At 37.5% G+C, this 25,050-nt stretch overlaps 1 protein-coding gene and 1 long non-coding RNA gene across 2 annotated transcripts in view; one reads left to right on the top strand and one right to left on the bottom strand.

The window, feature by feature from the left end:
• LOC132511682 (uncharacterized) overlaps positions 1 to 25,050 on the top strand; it is a 62,464-nt gene that overhangs the window by 17,767 nt on the left and 19,647 nt on the right. The gene's annotated exons all lie outside the window — the stretch shown is intronic.
• Positions 11,798 to 25,050, bottom strand: part of GDPD1 (glycerophosphodiester phosphodiesterase domain containing 1) — a 44,410-nt gene continuing 31,157 nt past the window's right edge. Inside the window, exons 5-10 of the mRNA XM_060135098.1 lie at positions 22,677 to 22,795; positions 22,072 to 22,161; positions 18,186 to 18,319; positions 15,257 to 15,316; positions 13,478 to 13,529; positions 11,798 to 13,071 (exon numbers count right to left, since the gene is read on the bottom strand). Coding sequence (XP_059991081.1) covers positions 12,949 to 13,071; positions 13,478 to 13,529; positions 15,257 to 15,316; positions 18,186 to 18,319; positions 22,072 to 22,161; positions 22,677 to 22,795 — 578 coding nt within the window. The 3' untranslated portion in view covers positions 11,798 to 12,948. The remainder of the gene's footprint in view (positions 13,072 to 13,477; positions 13,530 to 15,256; positions 15,317 to 18,185; positions 18,320 to 22,071; positions 22,162 to 22,676; positions 22,796 to 25,050) is intronic.

Here is a 25,050-nt window from a genome sequence, read left to right as displayed (position 1 = left end):
TCACTTAACCCATCTGGGCTTCTGTTTCCTCATCTGTAAACCGGAGATAACATCATAGGACTACGATAAAGATTAAATAAGATGATAGGTATGATGGCACCTGGCATACAAAACATATTGGATAAATGTTAACTTCATTCCTTTTTCCACAGTAGGGTCGGAGTTGTCTAGTCATTTTGTAGAGCTTTAAGCATGCGTACTCGGGCTGTGGATAGTGTTTCTCAAAGAATGACTTGAATCAGAATTTTTCATATTCCCTCCAGAAATATGTTTCTTTCCAATCTCAGTAAAGGACTCCACCATTCAATGATCCACTTGTAGAAGTCAAATCTATCAGTCAGCCTAGAGTTTTTCCCATTTCTTCCTCCACCAAGTCCACTGGTTCTACCTCCAAAATACATCTCAAATCCAGCCAGTTCTCTCCATCTTCACTCTCACTGCCATATCTCTATTTCCATCTTTTTTTTCTTTTTTGTTATATTCACTAGTTTAGTTTTTAGATTCTACATATAAATGATAACATTCAGTATCTTTCTCTGACTTATTTCACTAAACATAATGCCCTCCAAGTCCATCCATGTTGTTGTAAATGGCAAAATTTCCTTCTTTTTTTATGGCTGAGAAGTATTTCATTGTGTGTGTATATATATATATATATATATATATATATATATATATATGCCACATCTTCTTTATCCATTCATCTGTTGATGGACACTTAGGTTGCTTCTATATCTTGGCTATTGTAAATAGTGCTGCTGTGAACATTGGGATGCATGTATCTTACCAACTTAGTGTTTTTGTTTGGATATATACCAAGGAGTGGAATTGCTGGATCATACTCTATTTTTATTTATTCAATATTTATTTATTTGGTTGCACCGACACCTTAGTTGTGGCAGGCGGGCTCCTTAGTTGTGGCTCATGGGCTCCTTGGTTGTGGCATGTGAACTCTTAGTTGTGACATGCATGTGTGATCTAGTTCCCTGACCAGGGATCGAACCCAGGCCCCCTGCATTGGGAGCACAGAGTCTTATCCACTACGCCCCCAGGGAAGTCCCAATCAGACTCTGTTTTTAGTTTTTTGAGGAACCTCCATACTAATTTCCACAGTGGCTGCACCAATTTACATTCCCACCAACCATGTAATACAAGGCTTCCTTTTTCTCCACAACCTCATCATCATTTGTTATTTATGGTTCTACTTCCATCTTGTCCTTTTCCAATCTATTCCTACTCAGCAGCAAGAATAATCTTTAAACATATACAACCCTCCTCTGCTTAAAATACTTAATGGTTCCTCATTGCCCTTGGAACAAAATGCAAATTGTTTACCATGGCCTGTCCAGGAGGCCCTACACCATCTGATTCCTGCCTAGCTCTCCAGCCTTATGGTGCATCTCCAGTTTACTTTGCTCCAAGCACACTGGTTTCCTTTCTACTCTTTGAAAACACCAAGCACTCTCCCACCTTTTGCACTTGTGGTTTCTTCTGCCTCAAATGCCCTTCCCTCAGGTTTTATCTCATGTTTCAGGCTGAAATGCCACCTCCACAGAGAGGCCTTCCCTGGTCACTGAATCTAAAGTTACCACCTGCTCCCTTAATCCTCTATCACATAATCATTAGCCATGATTAAGTTGCTTCCTTGTTGTGTGTCTTCTCTCAAATGCAGGAACTGTGTCTCGTTACCTTTGTACCCATAACATCTTACCTGGTGCCAGGCACATGGGGCACTTAAAGAGCTGTTGAATGAATGAATAACTAAGTGAATTAATGAAAAGAAAGGGGGCAAAGGCTTGAAAATCTGCATTTTGGCTATCTTCCCCAGTGAATTGGTCAGGGAATAAATAGGAAGCAGATGCATACTCAAATTAGACTAGTCTGAGTATTATTTAATAAGACATAATCTACAACTGTATGAGAAAACCACAAGGATAATAAAATGTCCAAGGACTAGTAATAGTGCTCTTACCACCCATAGAATGGAGAAAGTTTGGGAGCTGTTACTGGAACCTGGAAGGAGAGTGTCCTGGAGACAGAGCCACCTTGAAATAATCTTGCCCTTCAGTTAAAGGCCTCAGTCAGCCCAAACTGATTTTATAGAAAGGAACCTGGGAAAAGTAATACCATTCTCTCTCTCTTCTCTCTGTCTCAACTCATACTAGGGCTCCCCACTGGACAAACCAGAAAGAGATTCTGACTGGGGTTAGGGATCAGATAGCATTTTACCTGTAAGGTTTTATTTCTTCTGTTAGAAAAAACTAAAGCATATAAAATAAGATATAATGTCAATTCTGGGTGTTAGTTTCATAAATGTTTAATATTAGTTTTTGTTTTTATCTGAGATTTCTGAATTTCTCAGAAAAGTGGTGGTAGTTTTCCATTTACTTCCATGTTTAATGGTTTTAGTTAGTGATGGAATATCAACCATTGATTCCCATCTCCACGGTGCTGTCAACATTGTTTAAGTAACACTACTATATATAAAACAGATAACTAATAAGGATCTACTGTATAGCACAGGGAACTCTTCTCAATACTCTGTAATGACCTATATGGGAAAATAATCTAAAAAAGAGTACATATATGTATATGTATAACTGATTCACTTTGTTGTACAGCAGAAACTAACACAACATTTTAAATCAACTATACTCCAATTTTAAAAAATTGTCATGTCAGAGAACAGAACATACATTTGACATGTGGGAATTTTCTCTTCTGTAGCTTTTATTTGGAAATTTTACTTTTCATAGGATCACATTATGACCTCCTCTTCTACCTGGTTTTCGATATTTCTCTCAGCACTGAATAGTGAATTGAAGACAAGTTAGAAAAATCAGAGTGAGTGTAAAAGTTAAGAAGACCCAAAATCACACCAATTCTAGCCTGGTGACCTTATAAATTCCCCCAATTTTAGTTTCATCTAAAAAACGGGGATGTGATAATATCAACTGCTCTACCAGGTTTTTGTGAGAAACACATGAGAATGTATGTAAAAGTGAATAAAATCAAAATAGCTATATAAATGTAACATATTACCATTATTCAGCAATACCAAAACTTTTGAACCCACTGACACTTGAAGCTTAATTTGAATTTAAACGTTTGAAAAGGCGTTTGGGTTTTTTTTTTTTTTTCTCCTTCTCTAACAACCTATGGGCTTGTTTGGTATCATCTATCTATGTAAATCTCCAAGTAGGTATCCTAGGAAACTAAGAAATACACAGCAGCTCCTCTCTGACAATTCCAGGCCACGCTAGATTTCCTATTTTAGCCCCTCCATGGTCAGCTACAAGTGCTTCCTGCTCCAGCTGTCTCAGATTTCCTCAATTTACCCATCCTATCTCCACCTCCCCCCACAGGTAACCAATCTCCAGCTCTTCCACTTTGACCCCCCATCCCCCCCTGTTATGGACTGAATTGTGTCCCCCCTCCAAGTTCCTATGTTGAGGCTCTAAACCTCAGTGTGGCTGCATTTGGAATTAGGGCCTTTAAGGAAGTAATTAAGATTAAATGAGGTCATAAGACTAGGGCCCTAATCTGATACGACTGTTGCCTTATAGGAGAAAGAGACACCAGAGACCTCTCTGTGTGCATATAGAGAAAAGGCCATGTGGGGATATAGCAAGAAGGAGCCATCTGCAAGTCAGGAAGAAAGGTCTCACCAGACACCACCCCTCCTGGTACCTCGATCTTGGACTTCTAGCCTCCAGAACTGAGAAAATTAATTTCTGTCATTTAAGCCTCCCAATCTGTGGTATTTTGCTATGGCAGCCCGAGCAGACTAATACACTAACTTTAGTTCTTCTATTTTCTTTCAAGTGCAAAAACATGCCAGTGTTGTACACTCCCAGTCTACCCTGGAGTATAAGAAAGAAAGATACCTCTTCCTCCTCTTCTCTCAGCTCTCGATTACCTACTAACTAAGCCATACATACCAAGGAGGGCAAGAATTGTTCTGTATGGCTTACATACATCTGTAACCCAAGCACCTGGCTTGCCAGGCATTCATAAATATTTGTTGGATAAATTACAACCTATTCAGTCTTGAAAGGGATCTTTGCCCACATTCTTCTCTCTCCAATATTTCCAGTCTCTCTCCACTAGCTCCTTCACATTTTCACACATTCATAAGCCTCCCCATTTAGGACACAACTCACTTGATACTGCTGCCTTTTCAAACGTCTTGGTTCTCCAGTTTCTTAGAATAAGTGGCTGATTTTTACTAGCCTCACTTAATACCATTCAGTCCTCTTCCCCCTTGCAGTCTGGTATCAATTCCATCAACTATAGGGATAAATAAACCCCAGTTAAGGAGGCCTCCTTTTTTTTTTTTTTTACATCTTTATTAGAGTATAATTGCTTTACAATGGTGTGTTAGTTTCTGCTTTATAACAAAGTGAATCAGTTATACATATACATATGTTCCCATATCTCCTCCCTCTTGCGTCTCCCTCCCTCCCACCCTCCCTATCCCACCCCTCCAGGCGGTCACAAAGCACCGAGCTGATCTCCCTGTGCTATGCGGCTGCTTCCCACTAGCTATCTACCTTACGTTTGGTAGTGTATATATGTCCATGCCTCTCTCTCGCTTTGTCCCAGCTTACCCTTCCCCCTCCCCATATCCTCAAGTCCATTCTCTAGTAGGTCTGTGTCTTTATTCCTGTCTTACCCCTAGGTTCTTCATGACATTTTTTTCCCCTTAAATTCCATATATATGTGTTAGCGTACGGTATTTGTCTTTCTCTTTCTGACTTACTTCACTCTGTATGACAGACTCTAGGTCTATCCACCTCATTACAAATAGCTCAATTTCATTTCTTTTTATGGCTGAGTAATATTCCATTGTATATATGTGCCACATCTTCTTTATCCATTCATCCAATGATGGGCACTTAGGTTGTTTCCATCTCCAGGCTATTGTAAATAGAGCTGCAATCCTTTTAAACCAGATGCAGCCATCCTTTCCAGCCCTTGCCTTCCTTGACCTCAATGTCCTATTAGGGACACTGCTGATAACCACTTTCTTAAATTCTCTTCTTTCATGCGGTTGAGGACACTCTACTTCCCTACTTCTCAGGCCACACATTCTCTGTTTCCTTTGAGCATATTCTAAGGCTTAACTCTCTGCTCACTCTTTTCCCCCACTCACTTTTTTCAAGAGTTTTTTTACTCTCCTAATTCAAATTATCAACAGGTTTGACTCTTGATAAATCACAGCTGAATTCATTTCATTTTAAATGCAGAATCTCAAGCCTCCAATTAGCACTCAGAACATCCCAAGAATCCCACTATGTTTCTCTAACAGGAACACATTCCCACTTCCCAAGGTGACTATGACAGAAAGGCTCCTGTTTCCTCAAAACTTTTACACCCCTTTCTCCATTCCCAGTTTTAGCAAAGACCTTGTCTCACCTGTCATCGAGAAATTAGAAACCATTGGATGAAAACTCTAATCTTCCCACCAACAAAGAACAAAGCCCTGCTTTCATTTGTACCTTGATTTTTTTCATTTACAATGGAGTAAGTGTCCTTCTTCCCATGAATAGCTAAGCTCTTCACTATGTCACATCCCGCTCTTTTTTTTTAATTTTTATTTTTTGGCCGCCCCTGGTGGCATGTGGGATCCTAGTCCCCCAACCAGGGATCGAACCTGTGCCCCCTGTCTTGGAAGTGCCGAGTCTTAACCACTGGACCACCAGGAAAGCCCTGCCTCTTCTTTTTATTCTTAGTATCCACCAAGCTCTTTCCTGCCTCAGGGCCTTTGCATAAGGTCTTCCATCTTCTTAGAGTGCTCTTCCTCCTATTCTTTGGTTGGTTCATTCCTCTTGCTTTAGATCTCAGTACAAATGCCACCTCCTCAAAGAGACCTAACTTGACCATTTTACCTAGAATAAGCTTGACTTTGTTCTTCCTTAGCTCAGTCCCTTGTTTATGTCCATAATATTTGCTTCAACTTGAAATTAACATTTGTTCACTTTTTTTGTTTGTATTCTCAAACTGAATGTAAGATCCATGAGTCTATATACGATGTCTATCTGGCTTACCATTATACCTCCAGGTCTAATAAGTGACTGACCTACAGGAGGTGCTCAATAAATACCCACTGCATAAATATGTGATCATACTGATTTCGTACTTCCTCCAGAGAGGGAATTCAGTGATTGGAGGATAGGAATGGGAAAGAGAAATTTCACCATATATCCTTTTGTACTCTATGAACCAGTGAGTATATTACCTATTCAAAATAAATTACATTAAATTTAGAAAAAAGAGGGCAGTTGTATTGTTCCAGTCTATAGATGATGGTAGCTTGTACTAGGATGGTGGCAGTGGGGTTGAAAAGAAATATCAATAAATAGATTTGATATCTAGGATTTCATGACTGGGTATAAGGGGGTGAGGTATACATAAGAATGTTCATCACAGCATTATTTATAATAATGAATAATTGGAAACAAATTTCTAATGAAGGAAAATAGTTCAGTAAATCATGGCACATCTAACTCGGTTAAATAGCATTCTACCTTTTTAAAAGAATTTATAACTTGGGAAACTGTTCATGTAATATTAAGTGGAAAAAAACCCAAAATGTAAAAGTACATATAACAGTGTAATCATTACCATGTAGAAACCCCAAATACTATGCACTGTAAAAAGATAGAAGAAAATAGAGCAAAAAATTAATAAAAAGTAAATGTCTTTGAGTTGTGGAGTTATGAATTTTTAAAAATTATTTTATTTATTTAATTTATTTATTTTTGGTTGCATTGGGTCTTTGTTGCTGCACGCGGGCTTTCTCTAGTTGCGGCGAGCGGAAGCTACTCCAGATGTGGTGTGCGGGCTTCTTGTTGCAGTAGCTTCTCTTGTTGCAGAGCACGGGCTCTAGGCGCGCAGGCTTCAGTAGTTGTGGCATGCAAGCTCAGTAGTTGTGGCTTGCAGGCTCTAGAGTGCAGGCTCAGTAGTTGTGGCTCACGGGCTTAGTTGCTCCGTGGCAGGTGGGATCTTCCCGGACCAGGGCTCAAACCCGTGTCCCCTGCATTGGCAGGTGGATTCTTAACCACTGCACCACCAGGGAAGTCCCTGGAATTATGAACTTTTTTAAAATGTCCAGATAATTTCTGGATCATATCCAAAGCAAAGCCATAATCCCTCTTTCCTGATTTGTTGGAATGAAGTGGTTAAGCAGAAAAGCTGGATTCTTTGGTCAACTCCAAGTTGGCAGTTAAAGGTTTCTCTTCTCAAGAATTTGGAAAAAAGTCACCTGCTAAGGCCCTGGACACCTAACAAATCTGTGGTAGCTAGAAAGGCTTTTATTTTTAAATTCTTTTAAAAATAATTGATCCCTATTAATTGTAGAAAAATTAGAAAACATAGACAAGTAAAAATAAGTCACTCATAATTCGATCATCACAAAAACCACAACTAACACTTTGGTAGCTATCATTCACTTTTTAAATGAATATGTATAAATATTTTTTGATTATAGAGTATATGGTCTTATGGTTTAGTCTTTTTACTTAATAATATCTCACATCAGTACACACAGAACATTAATATTTTAATAATATCATTATTTGGATTTATCATAATTTATGTAACCAGTTCCTTCATGTTGCATACTTAGATTGTTTCTAACTTTTCACTATGCATATGTACCTTTGGGTACTTGTCCTGCTATTTTCTTAGGATATTATTCCTAGCACTGGAACTTTGGAGTGAAAGGATATATTTAAAGATACTGTCAAATTAATCCTCAAAGTGTTCTGCCAATTTATATTCCCACCAACAGTTCATGAGTGCCTGTTTCCCCATGCCTCTCACCAATGCTTTCACTCTTGCCCTTCTAAGTTAGAAATTGGTATCTCACTCAACGTTGTTTGAATTTATAGGTCTTTACTAGTGAGGTGAAACATTTTTTGATTATTGACTTTTTATATTTGTGGATTACCTGTTCATATCCCCAACTCATTGTTCTTGAAAAGTTTTTGAGCAGAAAGGACCATAAACCCTTGAGGAACTGACTGAATGAAAAAGGCTTAGAATGAGTTAGGAAGGAAGGAAGAAAGAGAGGTTCTACTCAAGGCTGAAGGGGGAAAAGGTCTTAGATCAAAGATTACAGAAGCAAAGAAAAATTTTTTTTGCAGAAAACTCCTTTTTTAAGTCAAACTTTATGTGGAACTCACATATGAAACAGAAAAAAGTGAAGCAGCGCTTGTCAACTGGGAAGGGGTAACACCCAGCTATACCTGCTCAGCCCCCTCTTAGCATAACCATCCCAACTCACCCAGCAGAAGCTGCCTAGGCCCCGTCTTGGGGCTTCAAGGAACTAAAATTTAAAACGAGTGGGCAATGGGGTTTCCCTGGTGGCGCAGTGGTTGGGAGTCCGCCTGCCGATGCAGGGGACACGGGTTCGTGCCCCGGTCCGGGAAGATCCCACATGCCTGGGCTCGTGAGCCATGGCCGCTGGGCCTGCGCGTCTGGAGCCTGTGTCCGCAACGCGAGAGGCCACAACAGTGAGAGGCCTGCGTACTGCAAAAAAACACCAAAAAACAAAAACTAGTGGGCAAACAAGACCAATGTATTTGTATTATTTTCATAAGCAATGAGTTAAAATTATGCCTATTTTTAATAGACTTCTCTACTTTTGAAAGAAGAGGGCATAAATGAGTGGGGGAAAATGTTATCATTCAGTCTCACTGTGGTATGAAGCATACTATTCACAACGTAGGCATCTGGTGGCATAGCAACCTATTCAAATTGCAAGTAGAATACTGAGAAGGAACTAATATCACCTTTAAAGTGCTAGCTTTGGAACTTCCCTGGTGGCTCAGTGGTTAAGAATCCGCCTGCCAATGCAGCGGACATGGGTTTGATCCCTGGTCCGGGAAGATCCCACATGCCACAGAGTATCTAAGACCCTGTGCCACAACTACTGAGCCTGAGCTCTAGAGCCCGTGCTCCGCAACAGGAGAAGCCACCGCAATGAAAAGCCTGCTCACCACAACAAAGAGTAGCCCCCGCTCAACACAACTAGAGAAAGCCCACATGCAGCAACAAAGACCCAATGCAACCAAAAATAAAATAAATACATAAAAAATAAATTAAAAACATAAACATTAAAAAGTAAATAAAAATAAAAACAGCAGAAATTTATGCTAAAAAATAAAGTGCTAGCTTCACAATACCTATAAAGTACACAAAACTCCTAAATCTATTCTTCCAGATCTATCCTTTCATCCTAGGGCTAATATACCTAAACTCGAACACCTTTCTGTCATTTCCAAGAGTACCCATATACATTATTTTTACCACCAAACTGGACCCCTCTCCAAGTTCCCCATTTCCTGCAGCTTTGGAGTTAGTAGTGAACTTTCTCTTCTCCTTTTAAGCTCATCTAGTCACTTATTAATTTTTCCGTTACAGAGACGCTTAGATTCATTGTTTCCCTACTTATATTGCCCCTGCTTTCATCTGGACACGTATTACTTCATTCCTGGATTGCTGCAAGAGTTTCCATCTTGTAGACTATTGCCAAATTAATTTTTATGCAATCTAATGTTAATTGGAACTGTATAGCCTTCTGACCTGGCTTCTGGACTATTCTCTGGTCTAGGCTTATATCCTTATTTCAGCTTATAGGATGATCCAACTTTCCAAACAATAGTTTGTCAGTGTTATACAAAAAAGGCAGAAAAAGATAAACATCACTAGTGGCTTTATGAATTATGTCGGTATGCTCCCAGCGTTCTGATCTCGTTGACTCTTTGATCTGACCACTTTGGTCCTGATCTCGTTTTGGTGCCTGGTCTCTGACTGCTATTTACATCTTCCCTTTGGTACTGAAATGATTATGATATATTATTGTCTGGCAGTTTCAGTTCTTGTTTTTAACATCTCAAGTTTAGCCACCTACTTGACACATGACTTTTGATTCAGAACAAACTCTTCAACCTGGCATTCATGGCTTTCCTTAATTGGAAAGGAAACTTTTTTTTTTTTTAATCTATGGCAGATTCTCTCTTGATATTTTTTTTTAAACCTTTTCAGGCCCACCATGTTGCACAACTCTAAGCAGAATCGTTCACATTGTATTTTGCGTCAATGATTTCCCATACTAGAACATACGATGATTTATGCTTTACGTTCTCTTTTCCTACCCCACTGCAGCCCTTCTTTCTCCACAGTTGGGCTACTAGATGCCCACCTGTAGCCAGGGCCACACCCCAATTTCTAGAACAAGTCCTGGCCAGAAATGAGCGGTTGAACCGCTCTGGGACTCAGTGTCAACTTACTACTGTAAATAGTCCAGTGTTATCACTCTGTTTTTCGGTTCTATTAAATGAGCTTCTTTCCAAGATCTGGGTCCTAGTTCTTGTAACTTGTGTCCTGTTTTGCCTTGGTAACATGCCTCGGACCCTAGTCCTATAGAGAAACTCTTACTACTTCAAGTTAAAATTCACAAATTCCGGCAGGACTTCCCGGGTGGTCCAGTGGTTATGACTCCATGGTCCCAATGCAGGGGACACAGTTTCAATCCCTGGTTGGGGAAGATCCCGCATGCCACGCAACGCGGCCAGAAAAAAAAAAAAATAGTAAGAAAATAAAATTCCCGGGCTTCCCTGGTGGCGCAGTGGTTGAGAGTTCACCTGCCGATGCAGGGAATACGGGTTCGTGCCCCGGTCCAGGAAGATCCCACATGCCGCGGAGCAGCTGGGCCCGTGAGCCATGGCCGCTGAGCCTGAGCGTCTGGAGCCTGTGCTCCACAACGGGAGAGGCCACAGCAGTGAGAGGCCTGCGTACCACAAAAAAATAAAAAAAAGAAAAGAAAAGAAAAGAAAATTCCCTCATGCCAATTTCCTACTGAAATACCTGCCTGTAACTGCTGTCCACTGCCATGTATTTAGGATTCTACTGGCATGCTGGACTATAGGTCTGTCAAATCTTTTTTCTTTTTTTTAGGCCACGCCTCTTGGCTTGTGGTGATCTTAGTTCCCCACCCAGAGACTGAACCCGTGCCCCCTGCATTTTAGGAGTGCAGAGTCTTAACAACTGGACCACCAGGGAAGTCCCTGGGTCTGTCAAATCTAGTGCCAGCTTCATCCCAGGCAAAGGGTCTAATCCCATCTTTTGACCACTTCTCTAGCCTTCCCTACCATGCAATGCCTAGCAATATCTCTCTCAGAATGAAAGGGTATCTAACCTCTCTTAAAATGTGATGCCCCAATCAGAAAAGCAATATTCAGATGTTATCTGATAACACTCCTGTTATAGATACTATACTTTTATTAAATGAATTGAAGTCACCTTGACTATAAAATCATCAAACTTTTAAAACATGACTTTCTAAACATCTTTACCATGCTGGGTACTTTATCTTCTACTGATTGACACAAAATACATGCTTGCCCTATAATATGAACTGCATCATAACTGAATCATAACAAAGCAAAAGTTGGAAAGGGGAAATTACAAAAAGAATTATATCAAAGATGATCAAAAAGATCTCTAGCAACTATAATCATAAATTACTATAAGCGAAAGTGAAAATGATGGATTTAATGGATTACCTGCCCAAGTTATTTACTCAAATACCAAGCGGCAATTTCTTTACCATAAAAGTGTTTCTATATTTTATTTTCCTTACACTAGAGAGAAGTCTCAGGTGTATTTAGTTACACTATCAATTTACCATCTCATTAAATTCTGAAAAAAAATTATAAAGCATATTTGGAATTATGACTGCAAAACAAAAACACCACCAATGAAGAACCCTTACTTTGTTTCTGAAAATTTTATTTCAGTTTAAACAAAAAAACCAAATGTCATTTATGTCATCCAGGTGGGAGAGTATGATCATCCTTTGTAGCTGTTAGCTGGCAAACTTCAAATGTTCCAGATTATACTTACCTCCCAGAGAGATAACGAAAGTAAGTCAAAAAGATTAGAAACAGATTTACATGAAGTCACGTCAGAAAATCTGAGAAAGTGATGCCTAATGCTTTGAGAAATTCTCTTTCCACTAATACTCAGAAGAATAGATTCTTAAAGATCAGGAGGAGGTGGCTTATACTATAAGTTTTAGACACAGTGATACGCACTTTCATCAGTTTCATATGATTGTTAGGATTCAAGATGTTATTTAAAATCTAGATGTAGGTCCAGACAGTTAGTCATTGCCAACAATGGAAAATGTACATTTCTTTAGAGGAAACAAAAATGTGACTATTTGCATCTTGTCTTAATTTACAATTAAGTCCAATTTTAATGTTTACAAAAAAAAAAAGACACAGTAGCTTTGTTACATACCTGAAAAAGATTCCAAATAGAATGTCCCTATTAACAACAGCAACCAAGAAATTCGAATTTAGTCTACAGATTTTATTTCTGATCATGTAATAAACTTTCAGTTATTTCTTTGAGTCTGCTTTCTGCTAACAATGTTCAACTTGTCAGATAATTACATCACTGATTTCCGAGCTCTCCTTTCACTGTATTTTTCCCCTTTAACTAAGATGTACCTAGAAATAAGAAGACAACTCGGATAGCTGTAATGGCCTTCAATAATTCTGTCTTACTAATTAGTTGATCTTATTCCAGTGAAGACTAATGTCAAATTTATCCAATAGTCTTTGATTTCAGAATTACTTATAATAGTAGAATACTGCATCATATACAGAAATCTTGATCGATAATCTTCTACTTACATCTCATAACCAGTTTTCTTTCTAAACAAACTATTTACAAATGTAAAATATGCAATATTGTTTAAAATAGATATACAATATATAGTTTCTACATTCTCAGACAGGCTTAAAAATGAGGTAATAAACACTTAACTGATTAAACCTTTTACCATTCCAGAAATGGCTTAGGGAAATAATAACAATTTTTTTTCTTAAGTCTTTTCATGTTTTCTTTGAATGCTTCTGAGTACCTCCTTTTCTATTCTGAAAAATTATGTAAAAAGTCCTTAAGTTTTGTTGGATAGTCTGTCATCACCCCAGTTGCTCCCAAATCAAAAGCTCTTTTGTATTCCTGCTCTTCATTTAATACCCAAATGTACACCTGAAAATTAGAAACATGAGAAATATGAGAAGAAATGTTAAAATAGAAAATTATTTTTATGGTAGCATTTATCCACTACAATCTCAGCACACTTAAAAATAACCTTTTAATAACCTGCAATTTTAAGAAATCGTTGAGCCCTTTAAACAAAGTCCACTTTGCTCATTAAATATGACCGTCCCACCTCTTGGCTTCAACTATTCTCACCAATACACAGGGGAATTCTGAAATGCCAATACTTTCTTGTTAACTGTAAGGCAGAGCTTAAGGTCTTCATATGAGAACCAGTAAAGCAGCAGAAGCAGAGTCAGGACCATAGTAAGTCAGTTAAAAGTTCCTGCCCCTTAAACTTGTGTTAAACTGCTAAACTATGCTGTTTCTAAAATGCATCATTCCAAAAACTTACCTGAATGCCTCGGGCAGTGAGATGGTCGAACAAAGCTTTTCTCATTAGTAGACTAGAAAAGAAAAGCACAACAGATTTAGGTACTCCTTAGCCCTAAAGGAGCACTAAAATTAGTCCTCAGTCCTAACTCAGTCAATTTAAAGTTTATAATTCCTAGCTGAACTTAATCCCAACGTTTTGGCAATATAACCAACGGCCTCAAGCAATAATAGCTACTGTGGATGCATTTGTATCTTAACTGCTGAAACTCCTTTCTACTCCTTGCTGCCACTAGATCCCCAGGAGATGTATTCTTATTGAAGCAGCTCAGTGCAGAAGGGGCTTCCTCACTTTCCTTGCTGGCATCATAATGAGAGTGAGAAATAACTGGGAAGTCGGTGTTCCTAACTTTCCAAGTTAAAATAAAGCAGTGAACTTGGGTCAAATTCTATAACATCACAGTCCATTTACAAAATGAATTAGTCTTTTGTGAGCTATCTTAGAAACTTAATGTCCAGGACTTCCCTGGTGGCGCAGTGGTTAAGAATCCGCCTGCCAATGCAGAGGACACGGGTTTGAGCCCTGGTCTGGGAAGATCCCACATGTCGCGGAGCAACTAAGCCCATGGGTCACAACTACTGAGCCTGCGTGCCACAACTACTGGAGCCTGCGTTCCTAGAGCCCGTGCTCCGCAACAAGAGAAGCCACCACAATGAGAAGCCCACCCACCACAACTAAGAGTAGCCCCCGCTCACCACAACTACAGAAAGCCCCGGTGCAGCAACAAAGACACAACACAGCCAAAATAAATAAATAAATAAATGTATATCAAAAAAAGAAACCTGATGTCCATTAATTACACTATCCTTTATATAGGGAAAAAAAGCATTTTTTTTCAGTTCCAAATAACTAACTTAAAAATGAACTTTTAGAATACAAATCACTTGAGCAAGATGGGAACTTACTGTACTGAAAAGCTACACATACTATTTCTATTCTGTTTATGTCTATTAGAATGATTAAGTAACAGAAACTAAAAATCATATGCATTTAACACCAATTAAAAATGCATCCTTAAAAACTAGAAATTAAATCAGGAATACAGCAGAAAAGAAGAAACCCTGTGGCACAGAGAAAAGATACAACTAGTTTTCCAACTCTATGAAAGAGGAGCTAGTGATAAAAGGTTGTGATTTATGACTATTACTTAAGCATTCAAGGTTCCACTTTAAAGCAAAGTATAGCACAATAACTTTGTGGGGTTTACCTAACATTAAACTCAACACGTCTTAGAATTTAACGCATTTTATCTAAAGTAGATGCCCACCATATAGACAGGGCTTCCTTTTTGCTGTTAAGTCTCGCTGCAGATTTTCCTGAGAGATGTGCCATTAGTCAATATATACTCTTACATATATTGCATTGCTATACACACTTCGTTTCACTGTATTTTTGACTGCAGGCTCATGGAAACAGTGACTAAGTAGAGGGGATGGGTATATATCTCGGCTCTGCTACTAACCAGCTACATAACGCCAAGTACTGTAAATCATCTAACTTCGGGTAGGTGGGTGCTCAGTTTTCTCCTGAGTTTGATGAGATTATCTCTCAATTCTTCTTAAGGTTTTGTGACTAGCAATTAAGCTAGTTCTAAATGATTCATACATCATCCGTTTGTATAGTAGATGTTCAACACATCCCTGTTACAAATTACATGTAGAAAGCCTGCTCTAAACTATAAGCATCGTATTTAATAGAGTTAAAACAATAATTTGTATATCAAGAAACTAAAATTCTTACATATCAGAAAGCCAGATGAGAAACTTTTGACTTCTGGACATGGTGTGTGGTTCTTTTAGCCTGAGGCAAAATAAAATTTAAATCATAAATTAGAAACAGGAATATATCAGTGTGATAAAATAAAACAAGTACAAAAACAAAAAGAGTGCCTTGTCTGCACTTAGTATATGTTTAAAAAATATTTGGAAAAGGGCAAGAATAAGTTCAAACAAAGCCCATTTGGGTTTTCTATTTTCATTGATTTCAAGCTAATTTTTTGCTACAATTCAAAGGTTAAAATTAATAAGTTATCTTTCCAGAGACCCTGGGTGCCCAGAACTCATGTCTCTTTTCTTTTCTGGTGAAGCCTCTTTCTTTTGCTTTGTCTGCTGTAATTTTGTTATGTAGTAGATTTAAACACACAACCAAACTTTACTATGGATTAAAAGATATTTGGGGTAAAAATGAGACTAAAAAAACCCTAAAGGCATTTTTTTTCTTTCACTTTCAATGTTTTAAGACCTAGGCCCTGTCCTTTTAAAATATCTCTCCTACTGAAAGAGTATACATGACTTTTAGACCTAAGCTGAGCTCCTTCTTCAACCTCTTCGATGCCTAGAGCAGCACCTGTGTCATTAACTCTGGGTTGTGTCCAGAGACATCTCTGATTAGTCAGTCTCTCTACTATGAAGATTCCTCAGCTTCTTTCTAAGTTAAACAGCACAGAGTGATTTTTATTCTCCCCAGATCTTCATTTCTTATTTCCTTTCTAACTCCTCCTATCTACACTAAATTCACTTTTTAAAAAATAAATTTATTTATTTTTATTTTTGGCTGGGTTGGGTCTTCGTTGCTGCACGCAGGCTTTCTCTACTTGCGGCGAGCAGGGGCTACTCCTCGTTGCGGTGCGCGGCCTCTCGTTGTCATGGCTTCTCTTGTTGCAGAGCACAGGCTCTAGGCGCGCAGGCTTCAGTAGTTGTGGCACGTGGGCTTAATAGTTGTGGCTCACGGGCTCTAGAGCACAGGCTCAGCAGCTGTGGTGCACGGGCCTAGTTGCTCCGTGACATGTGGGATCTTCCTGGGCCAGGGATCGAACCCATGTCCCCTGCATTGGCAGGCAGACTCTCAACCACTGCGCCACCAGGGAAGCCCACTAAATTCATTTTTTGTCTTTTTCTCTGAATTCAGTTTTTATTTGAAGCTCTCTAAATAAACTCCTCTTTTCCCACTAACTCTAGCCCAGGTAGAAAGTCCTGATTGCAATTTCAGGAATCCCAAGAATTTAATAACTCAAAACGCTAGTTATGGACAACAAATGATTATGTTGTCTTAGGAAGTACCGTCTTTCATTAAAAAAAATAATAGGGACTTCCCTGGTGGCGCAGTGGTTAAGAATCTACCTGCCAATGCAGGGAACACGGGCTCTATCCCTGGTCCAGGAAGATCCCACATGCTGCGGAGCAACTAAGCCCGTGAACCACAACTACTGAGCCTGTGTTCTAGAGCCGCGAGCCACAACTACCGAGACCCCGAGCCACAACTACTGAAGCCCACGCGCTCTAGGACTTGTGCTCCGCAACAAGAGAAGCCACCGCAATGAGAAGCCCGCACACCGCAACGAAGAGTAGCCCCCGCTTGCCGAAACTAGAGAAAGCCTGTGCGCAGCAACGAAGACCCAATGCAGCCAAAAATAAATTTTTTTAAAAAAAATAATAAAATATACAAACACATAATATCCTACCAGTGTCTTAATCCATAATCATTTTTTAGAGAAAAAAAATAATTCTATGAAGTTTGTTCATATGTCTATTTTTTAATAATATTTGCTTCTAAAAGGAACACATGGAGATGATCTAGAGAGCACAACAGTACACTCTTGACCAGAGGAAAGCTAAGTACTTTAGGGATAAATGGTTAGGAATTATTTTAATCTAACAAACAAAAATGGTTTGTTTGTAGACAAGAATGATTTCTGCTGTTTCGTTTCAGAAACAGCTACAAACACTGCTAGTAAATGTAATTGGGAATAGATAAAATAAACATACTCATAACTAACAAACTCAAACTGGAAGACAAGCATGAAACATAGATGCTGAGTACAGGGGTACTGATCAACTTGTTTCTCTTAATGATATTTCCTAATGACTTATGTACTAATGTTCAGCTTGATTTTTTTTGAAGTTCTGTGGGGATGAAAAGAGTTTTCATGCAGGTGAAGTCACATTTAAATGATCTCCTCAGAAGCTCTGAATTCCTTTGTCATGGCTCGGTTATTATTAGAAATGTATAGCTAGGAATGACATTATAAGGGTAGGGGATTGTGAGATGAAGCTCTCTAATAATAATGATAAAGATAATTTAACAATAAAAGTTATCATTTATTGACTGCTTATTATTTGCCAGGCAATGCTAAGTGTTTTATATATTTTTATCTTTGTAGTAAATTAGTGTGTGAAAAGCAAGGCTTTATACCCAGCAGAGAAATTACATAAATATGGAATTACATAAATATGTTAGTTTTATAAAAACTAACTCTATCCTTTTCTTTCTCCATCTCCATCTCCATTTCTGCATTGTTGTTGTGGTGGTGGTGGTGGTGATTTAATACTAGTGGTGAATTTGGAGCTTAATGGAATTTCAGCTGGGTATAGTTGTCAATCAAGCAGAAGGAAGTAAGGGAAGGTGGAGGGCAATTGCTATTAGATGTTTCAATGATTAAGCTCAATTCTTTTTACCTGACTTCTGAGTACACAGGCACTGAAAGTCATTGTTACCTGAAATGGGTCAGGTAAATACTTTAAAACCTTTATTATTCATTTTAGAGAATGAATCTTAATTATATCAAATATGGAAATAACTAGAGCAATCTATTCTTTATCACTGATATCAACAAGTCTTCATCTTAGGTTTCCTGTAATTGAGAATTGATGAAAACAGGGTAACCACTTACTTCAGTATGATAGAAGGCATTGGGATTTCAAAAAACTGTTCTCGAATGGGCACAAAGGGCAAGAGGCCAGTGAAGAACAGGCCAAGAATGAGCAGAACACGTTGTAAACTGAAGAGTATAGGAATTTCTGAATTCTAAAAGACACAAACAATATTGTTCAAATATTGTTCAAATAAAGAGGTTTATTTCACAACCTTCAAAATTTCCCAAGACTGTGTCTTGACATCTGTTAAAAGTACTCCCTGAATTATCAATATCCATTTCTAACACACCACACTTAGAAATGACTAGTCCTTGACAAATGGCTCAGGATCTATCTTGGAGGCCTATAGTATTAATTGATACTCAAGTTTCTCTATTCCCTACTCTCTGCTTTTGCAATACCATTTCTGTCTGTTACTGCTTGTCCTTATCAGTAGAGATTAAACATACCAAATTTAATTGGAACAAGATAAAGAAATAAAATATTCAGTAACCTTCTACATATTCAATAACCATATATATAATAAATTTTTAAACAGTATATGATACAGATATGAATATAGATATATATTAATGGTGTTGAAAATATGTCACCTTTCAGCTACATATACATATTTTCAAATGTAAATAGGACTTTGTAAACTAGTCTAAGAATCTAACCACCCTTCTAAGTTTCTATTACAAAATGTGTTCAAGATCCCCAAACCCTTCAACTGCAAGCTTCATATATATGTGAACTCTTTTCATCTTGCAAAACTGAAACTCTGTACCCAGTAAAGAGCTCCCCATACCCACCTCCTCCAGCTCCTTCTATGTCTGTCTTTAAAACAAATAAACATTATAATAAATTTGAATATTTCTGAATAAAAGTAATATATTGAAAAAAATCATGCAAAAACATAATTTATTTTCAATATTAGCTCTAAATTACCTACTTCTTTATTTTTTAAAAATGGAGTAAATAAGTTTGAGGACTTCTTTTGCTCCTAAGTTCACATGCTGCTTTGTAATATTTTCAGTTTATTTATATACAGGTGTTCCAGCTGCAACACAGTATACAAGTCCCTGAAAAAACTTTGATTTATGCAAATTCATACACTAAGAATAACAGAGCTCATAGGAGGAAATAGGGCTAGGGGCTGACCCTCAAAACTTATGCAATTTTGGAACCAGAGAACTAAAAACAGTAACTGGTACCTCTGGAGAGCCATGCAAGGTCACTGGTAGGAGAGGGCTAGGAGCGGTATGCTGGCATACCGCTGGCATAATAACTGGTTGTCCCTGTATTCAGTTAGAATATCTGGAATGGCACCCAGGCATTAGTATTTTTTGAAACAATTCCGGTAATTCCAATACACAGCCAAGGATAAAAACAACTGCATTAAAAGTATGAGCGAATAAAAAGTCATTAGATGAGAATAAGTGCCACATATTTTTCCCAGCACCACTGTGTCCCCCACTTTCTTTTATTTTTATATTTTTAGTTTCTAGCATCTGGGAATTAAAGAGCTAATATGAAATTCTCATAAATCATACTTTAAGAATTGTAAAAGATATATGACTTAATTATATAGCATGTTCATAATACGAATGACAATTATTGTTGAGACATTCTTACTGCGGTGTTTGAAAATTGCTGCTGAAAATTTTGGAGTTTTTAAATTCTAAAATGACAGAAAGCCAGAGGCTTCTAGAAAAATATGTGAATCAAGGGAAGAGTTCTGTGATTCTGGACCAAAAGTGAACTTACTTTTAATTTTGAAATAATTATAAAGTCACAGGAAGTTATAAAAATACAGTAGAGGGCTTCCCTGGTGGCGCAGTGGTTGAGAGTCCGCCTGCTGATGCAGGGGACACGGGTTCGTGCCCCAGTCTGGGAGGATCCCACATGCCGCGGAGCGGCTGGGCCCCGTGAGCCATGGCCGCTGAGCCTGAGCGTCCGGAGCCTGTGCTCCGCAACGGGAGAGGCCACAACAGTGAGAGGCCCGCATACCGCAAAAAAAAAAAAAAAAAAAAAAATACAGTAGAGTCTTGTATATCCTTAACCCAGCTGCCCCAAATGGTAAAATTTGATGTAGCCAGTTGTATCAAAACCAGGAATTGACATTGATATATTACTGTTAGTTAGACTGTAGACCTTATTCGGTTTTCACCATTTTTAAAACCTGTGCTCATTTGTGCATGTGTATAGTTCGATGCAATTTTAACCCATGTATAGATTTGTGTAACCTCCACCACAATCAAGGTGCAGAACTGTTCCATCACCACACAGAAACTCCCTCCTGCTACTTCTTTGTATTTGCACCCACACCCAGTCCCTGTCGTCTGGGAGCCACGAATCTGCTCTTCATGTCTGTAGTCTTGAGAATGTTATATAAATGTAATCATATAACCATTTGAGGTTAATTTTTTTCACTAAGCAAAATGCCTTCTAGGACCATCCAGGTTGTTGCATGTGCCAGTAATTCATTCCCCGTTACTGCTGAATAGTATTACATTGTATGGATGTGTTAGTTTGTTCAGCCACGTACTCACTGAAGGGCATTTGGCTCATTTCTAGGATTTTGGTATTGTGAATAAATCTGCTATAAACATTCATGTATAGGTTTTTGTGTGCATAGTTTTCATTTTTCTGAGATAAATGCCCAAGAGTAAGATTGCTGGTTAATATGATAAGTGTATGCTTAGTTTTGTAAGTAACTACCCAACTAATTAAGAGAGTGGCTGTTCTATTTTACATTCCCACCAGCAACGCAGGTGAGATCCAGTTTGTCCTCTTCTTCTCTAGCATTTGCTATTATCACTATTTTTTAATTTGAAAAAATTTTTTGAATGATGTAAAAAGATCAGCCGGTCATGAAGCCTCCAGTATACTATCTCCCTTTTAATGACATGTGAAAATACTATCAGGCAATGATTAGTTATGGAAGTCTCAGTCCTAAATTGTTGGAGACCTGAAGCTACTCAGCCCATTGATTATTCTGTTCTCTCCTTTTGTACACAGATACCTTGGGATCTCACAGAGCCTGCTGCACATAAATAAAACTTACTTGCCTTAATGAGAGCCTCATTACTTTTAATTGTACTTTTAATTGTAATGGTTCTTGAATCTATGCTTTTGCCTTCTTTCCTAGGAAGGAACACCTTCTCAAAAGAATTCTTTGTATTTTAGAATTACTACTTGTGTCATGGTATTCCTTCTGCACTATCACTTGTATTCTGAAAGAGAATCTTCAGTGTTTAAGGTTTTTTAACACTTTGAATTTCAAATCCTCTTAGCTGATTATACAGCTAAATTTGCTTATAGAGGCTTAGTGTACCATTTCAAACTATATCAACTTAATTTTTTATAGATATATTTTCTTCAAACAGAAAAATTTCAGTTGGTGGATGGCCCTACTTTTATATACTACCTGATAATCATGATACTGGCTTAATTTGATTAATTCTATTTGGGAGGTATGGTAAAGAAAGCTTGAGCTATAGAGTTGAAGGATTAAATACTTTCCTTAATTCAAAATTACACAAAAAATTTTGATTAACTAACAAAAACTAGACACTAAAAAATAGAAATCATATTTTGTTTTATAATATACATAATAAAATTAATAAAATGTTGGCAAACAACTAATATTACCATGTGAAAATAATAATTCTGTGAGCCAGTCCAATTATATTGAACTTAAATTGCAAGGTCCACTATCTCTACTAAATCCATTATCTATAAATTCATCATCTTTATTCGTAAATTTCTGGTTAGTTGCTTCTATCCAGTACCGTCTGCCTTTGCATCAAGGCTATGAAATAAAGATATTAAAAAAAAATTATTACTGTATTTACTTAACATTTAAAGATACACAACAGCAACTAAAATAGATCATTCTGTATCATTTATGAAGCTTACCTCTTTGTAGCACTTTTCTACAATTTCATAACTGGCATTACCCCACACTGTTATGTGTTCTCGTCTGTACTGCTTCACCAACTCTGAAACCTACATGTGAAAATTCAAAATTTTATGCATGTGCCTATTTGTAAATCCACTTACATGATTTCACTTAAACAATGGATTACAACTGACTATCTGCCAGTGCATACTATAAAATTTTGGAAGAACTGATACACAAATACAGATTATTTTATAAAGTACAAGAAATTACATTTTACCATTATATGATTTATTTAATAGAAGACAACTGTTTAGTAATTTGCTATAAACTAAGTACAAGTGAAACAAGTGAAACTAGAAGAAGTTAATTAGGTAAATGCCAGAGCGATGGGTTCACAGAAGCTCACTTTTATCCATGCCTGCGACATGACAAGTCACTGAAACAGGCTTTCCTACAGTACAGAGATGTCTTCTACCAGGGCAGTATTTGAAACAATACTGATCCCTAGAGTATCACATTTCCTTGAACATTATCAATCTATGCAGGCACCTACTCTAGCCTTATTTAGTTTGGATGAAATCGGATGCAACACACTCAGAGGACACAATGCCTTAAGTACCTTCTTAATCAGCAAATTGTTGTTGACTTTGATATCGATGTTAATAGGAGTGTTAGGAAAGGCCTCAAAAACTTCCTTCAGTAATGGAATTCGGTTATCTTTTCCTTCACATTGGCATGCTGAGAAAGCAAGATTTTTAAATGTATTTTTAAAAGATAACTTACAGTTTTTTGATGATTAGAAAAGTTATAGTATGTAGTCATAGTAGGACACTTACAAAATGATGAAAAATATAAAGAAGAAAAGAAAAATCGTCTAAAAATCCAACAACTTAGATAAAACCATTGTGATCATTTGGTGTATTTTCTCTCCTCTTTTCTTCCTATGCATAATCTAATTAGAGTTATAATATAGGGTCCCTTCAGATTTTAAGCTGATTTTTTCACATAAGTAAAAATAAGTATTGCATGTTAATATGCTGTATTTATGATTATGATTAAAATTTTTTCCATTAAATTTTTTGAGATAACTGTAGATTCACATGCAGTTGTAAGAAATAATACAGAGATCTGTGCAGGCTTTACCCAGATTCCCCAATGGTAACCTCTTGCAAAACTACAGTACAATATCATAACCATGATATTAACATTGATATAATCCACTGATCCTATTCTGTAATTATTATTTTAAAAGGTTTTAAAATACTCCACTGAGTAGCTATACAACAATTTAATTTTTAAAATTTAACCATTCCCCTCGAAGGGGAACATAGTTTGCCCCTGCAAAATATGCCATTTTGGCATAAGGATTATTTTGAAGTGAATGCAATTGAGAAGCAGCAGATACAAGAAAAGCTCTCTGCCCTTCCCCTATCTGCCTAAAAATAAGACTTAAATTATACAAAAATTAATCAACAGCAACCCTTGACCCTTGTCAGCACCAAAGGACTCTACATAACAAACTACTGACTAGCCTTTATCTTCCATTAATCCCCTATATATTTACCTTTCCACAGTTTGCCACCCTGGACACTCAAAGTCCTTTTCCTTTGTCTTGTTACTTCTCTGAAAATTTATTGTTTTTTTTGTTTGTTTTGTATATTTGTTTAAGATGCTATATAAACTCAAGTTCTAGCCATGCCTTTGAAAAACTTATCCCTGAGTTTCTCCTATGACACATACATATTAATAAACTTCTGTTTTTCTCTTGTTAATCTCTTTTTTTGTTACAGAGTCCAGCTGAGAACCTAAAAGGATAGAAGAAAAAAAATTTTTTTCATCCCCTTGACCCTACTAGTGGACACTGAGATTGTTTCTAAAGTTTTGCTGTGACATAATCATTGAGTTTTTCAGAGATTGAGAATATGTTTAGGCAAGGGAAATACATGCTAATCAGTAATGGGTTGAAGAATTATATCAATGCAGTTATTCAAAGAAAACTGAGTCATGAAAAAATCAGAAGAGGATTTTAAACATTCTTTTTATTTCCTGAGGGTCATTTTCTTTATTCTTTCCCTAGTTCCTTTTGCCTCTAATCACTTATATAATATACTATACATACTATGTAATGATTATAAAATTTCCCCTTCCACCTGAAACGTCAATTCCACTAATCTGTGAATAACAAAATGGTGAAAGATCCTTTATTTCATCTTCATTGTACAACAAATCAAAACAAAGAAGCATATCAAAAAAAAGTAAATTAAATCCATGTCAGAAAACTTTTTTTTCATAAAGACTCATGTGAAAAGCAGGATGTGAATGGGGGAAAAAAAAAGAAAAAAATCTGTTACTGTTTTGTCTGTTCTGTATTCTATTCTTATTGCCTTTTTACTACCCCTTGTAATTCAGATAGGGCTCTGGGTCATTCTGATGGGACTGTCAATCATTTGGCTTTGCCTCCCTGGCTACAGAGAAAGCACATGACCTTTTAAGCATAATAATATGGACCGCAGGTGATGTTGTCTGAAATCCTCAGCTGAATGGATCATGTACTTTTGATGTTATCAGAGGTCCATCTTTATGTGGAGAAGGTGTGCCTGAGAACAAAGCTAACATCGATGAAAGTAGACCCAAGAAATGGAGATAAGAGAGACAAATTATTGCTTGAGCAACTGGAATCAGTTATGTTTGAAGGCATATAACCTCTACGCTCTTTAGCTATGAGAAGAAATAAATTCTTTTTAATAAACTTTTCTTAAACTATCTTGAGGGCTTCCCTGGTGGAGCAGTGGTTAAGAATCCACCTGCTAATGCAGGGTTACATGGGTTCGATCCCTGGTCTGGGAAGATCTCACATGCAGAGGAGCAACTAAGCCCATGCGCCACAACTACTGAGCCTGCTCTCTAGAGCCCATGAGCCACAACTACTGAGACCACGTGCCACAACGACTGAAGCCCACACACCTAGAGCCCGTGCTCCACAACAAGAGAAG

This window comes from Lagenorhynchus albirostris, chromosome 20 (genome assembly GCF_949774975.1).
Source record: "Lagenorhynchus albirostris chromosome 20, mLagAlb1.1, whole genome shotgun sequence".
NCBI classification, from domain to species: Eukaryota; Metazoa; Chordata; class Mammalia; order Artiodactyla; family Delphinidae; genus Lagenorhynchus; species Lagenorhynchus albirostris.
The sequence above is the reverse complement of the archived record's forward strand: the minus strand, read 5'-3'. Positions and strand labels throughout refer to the sequence as shown.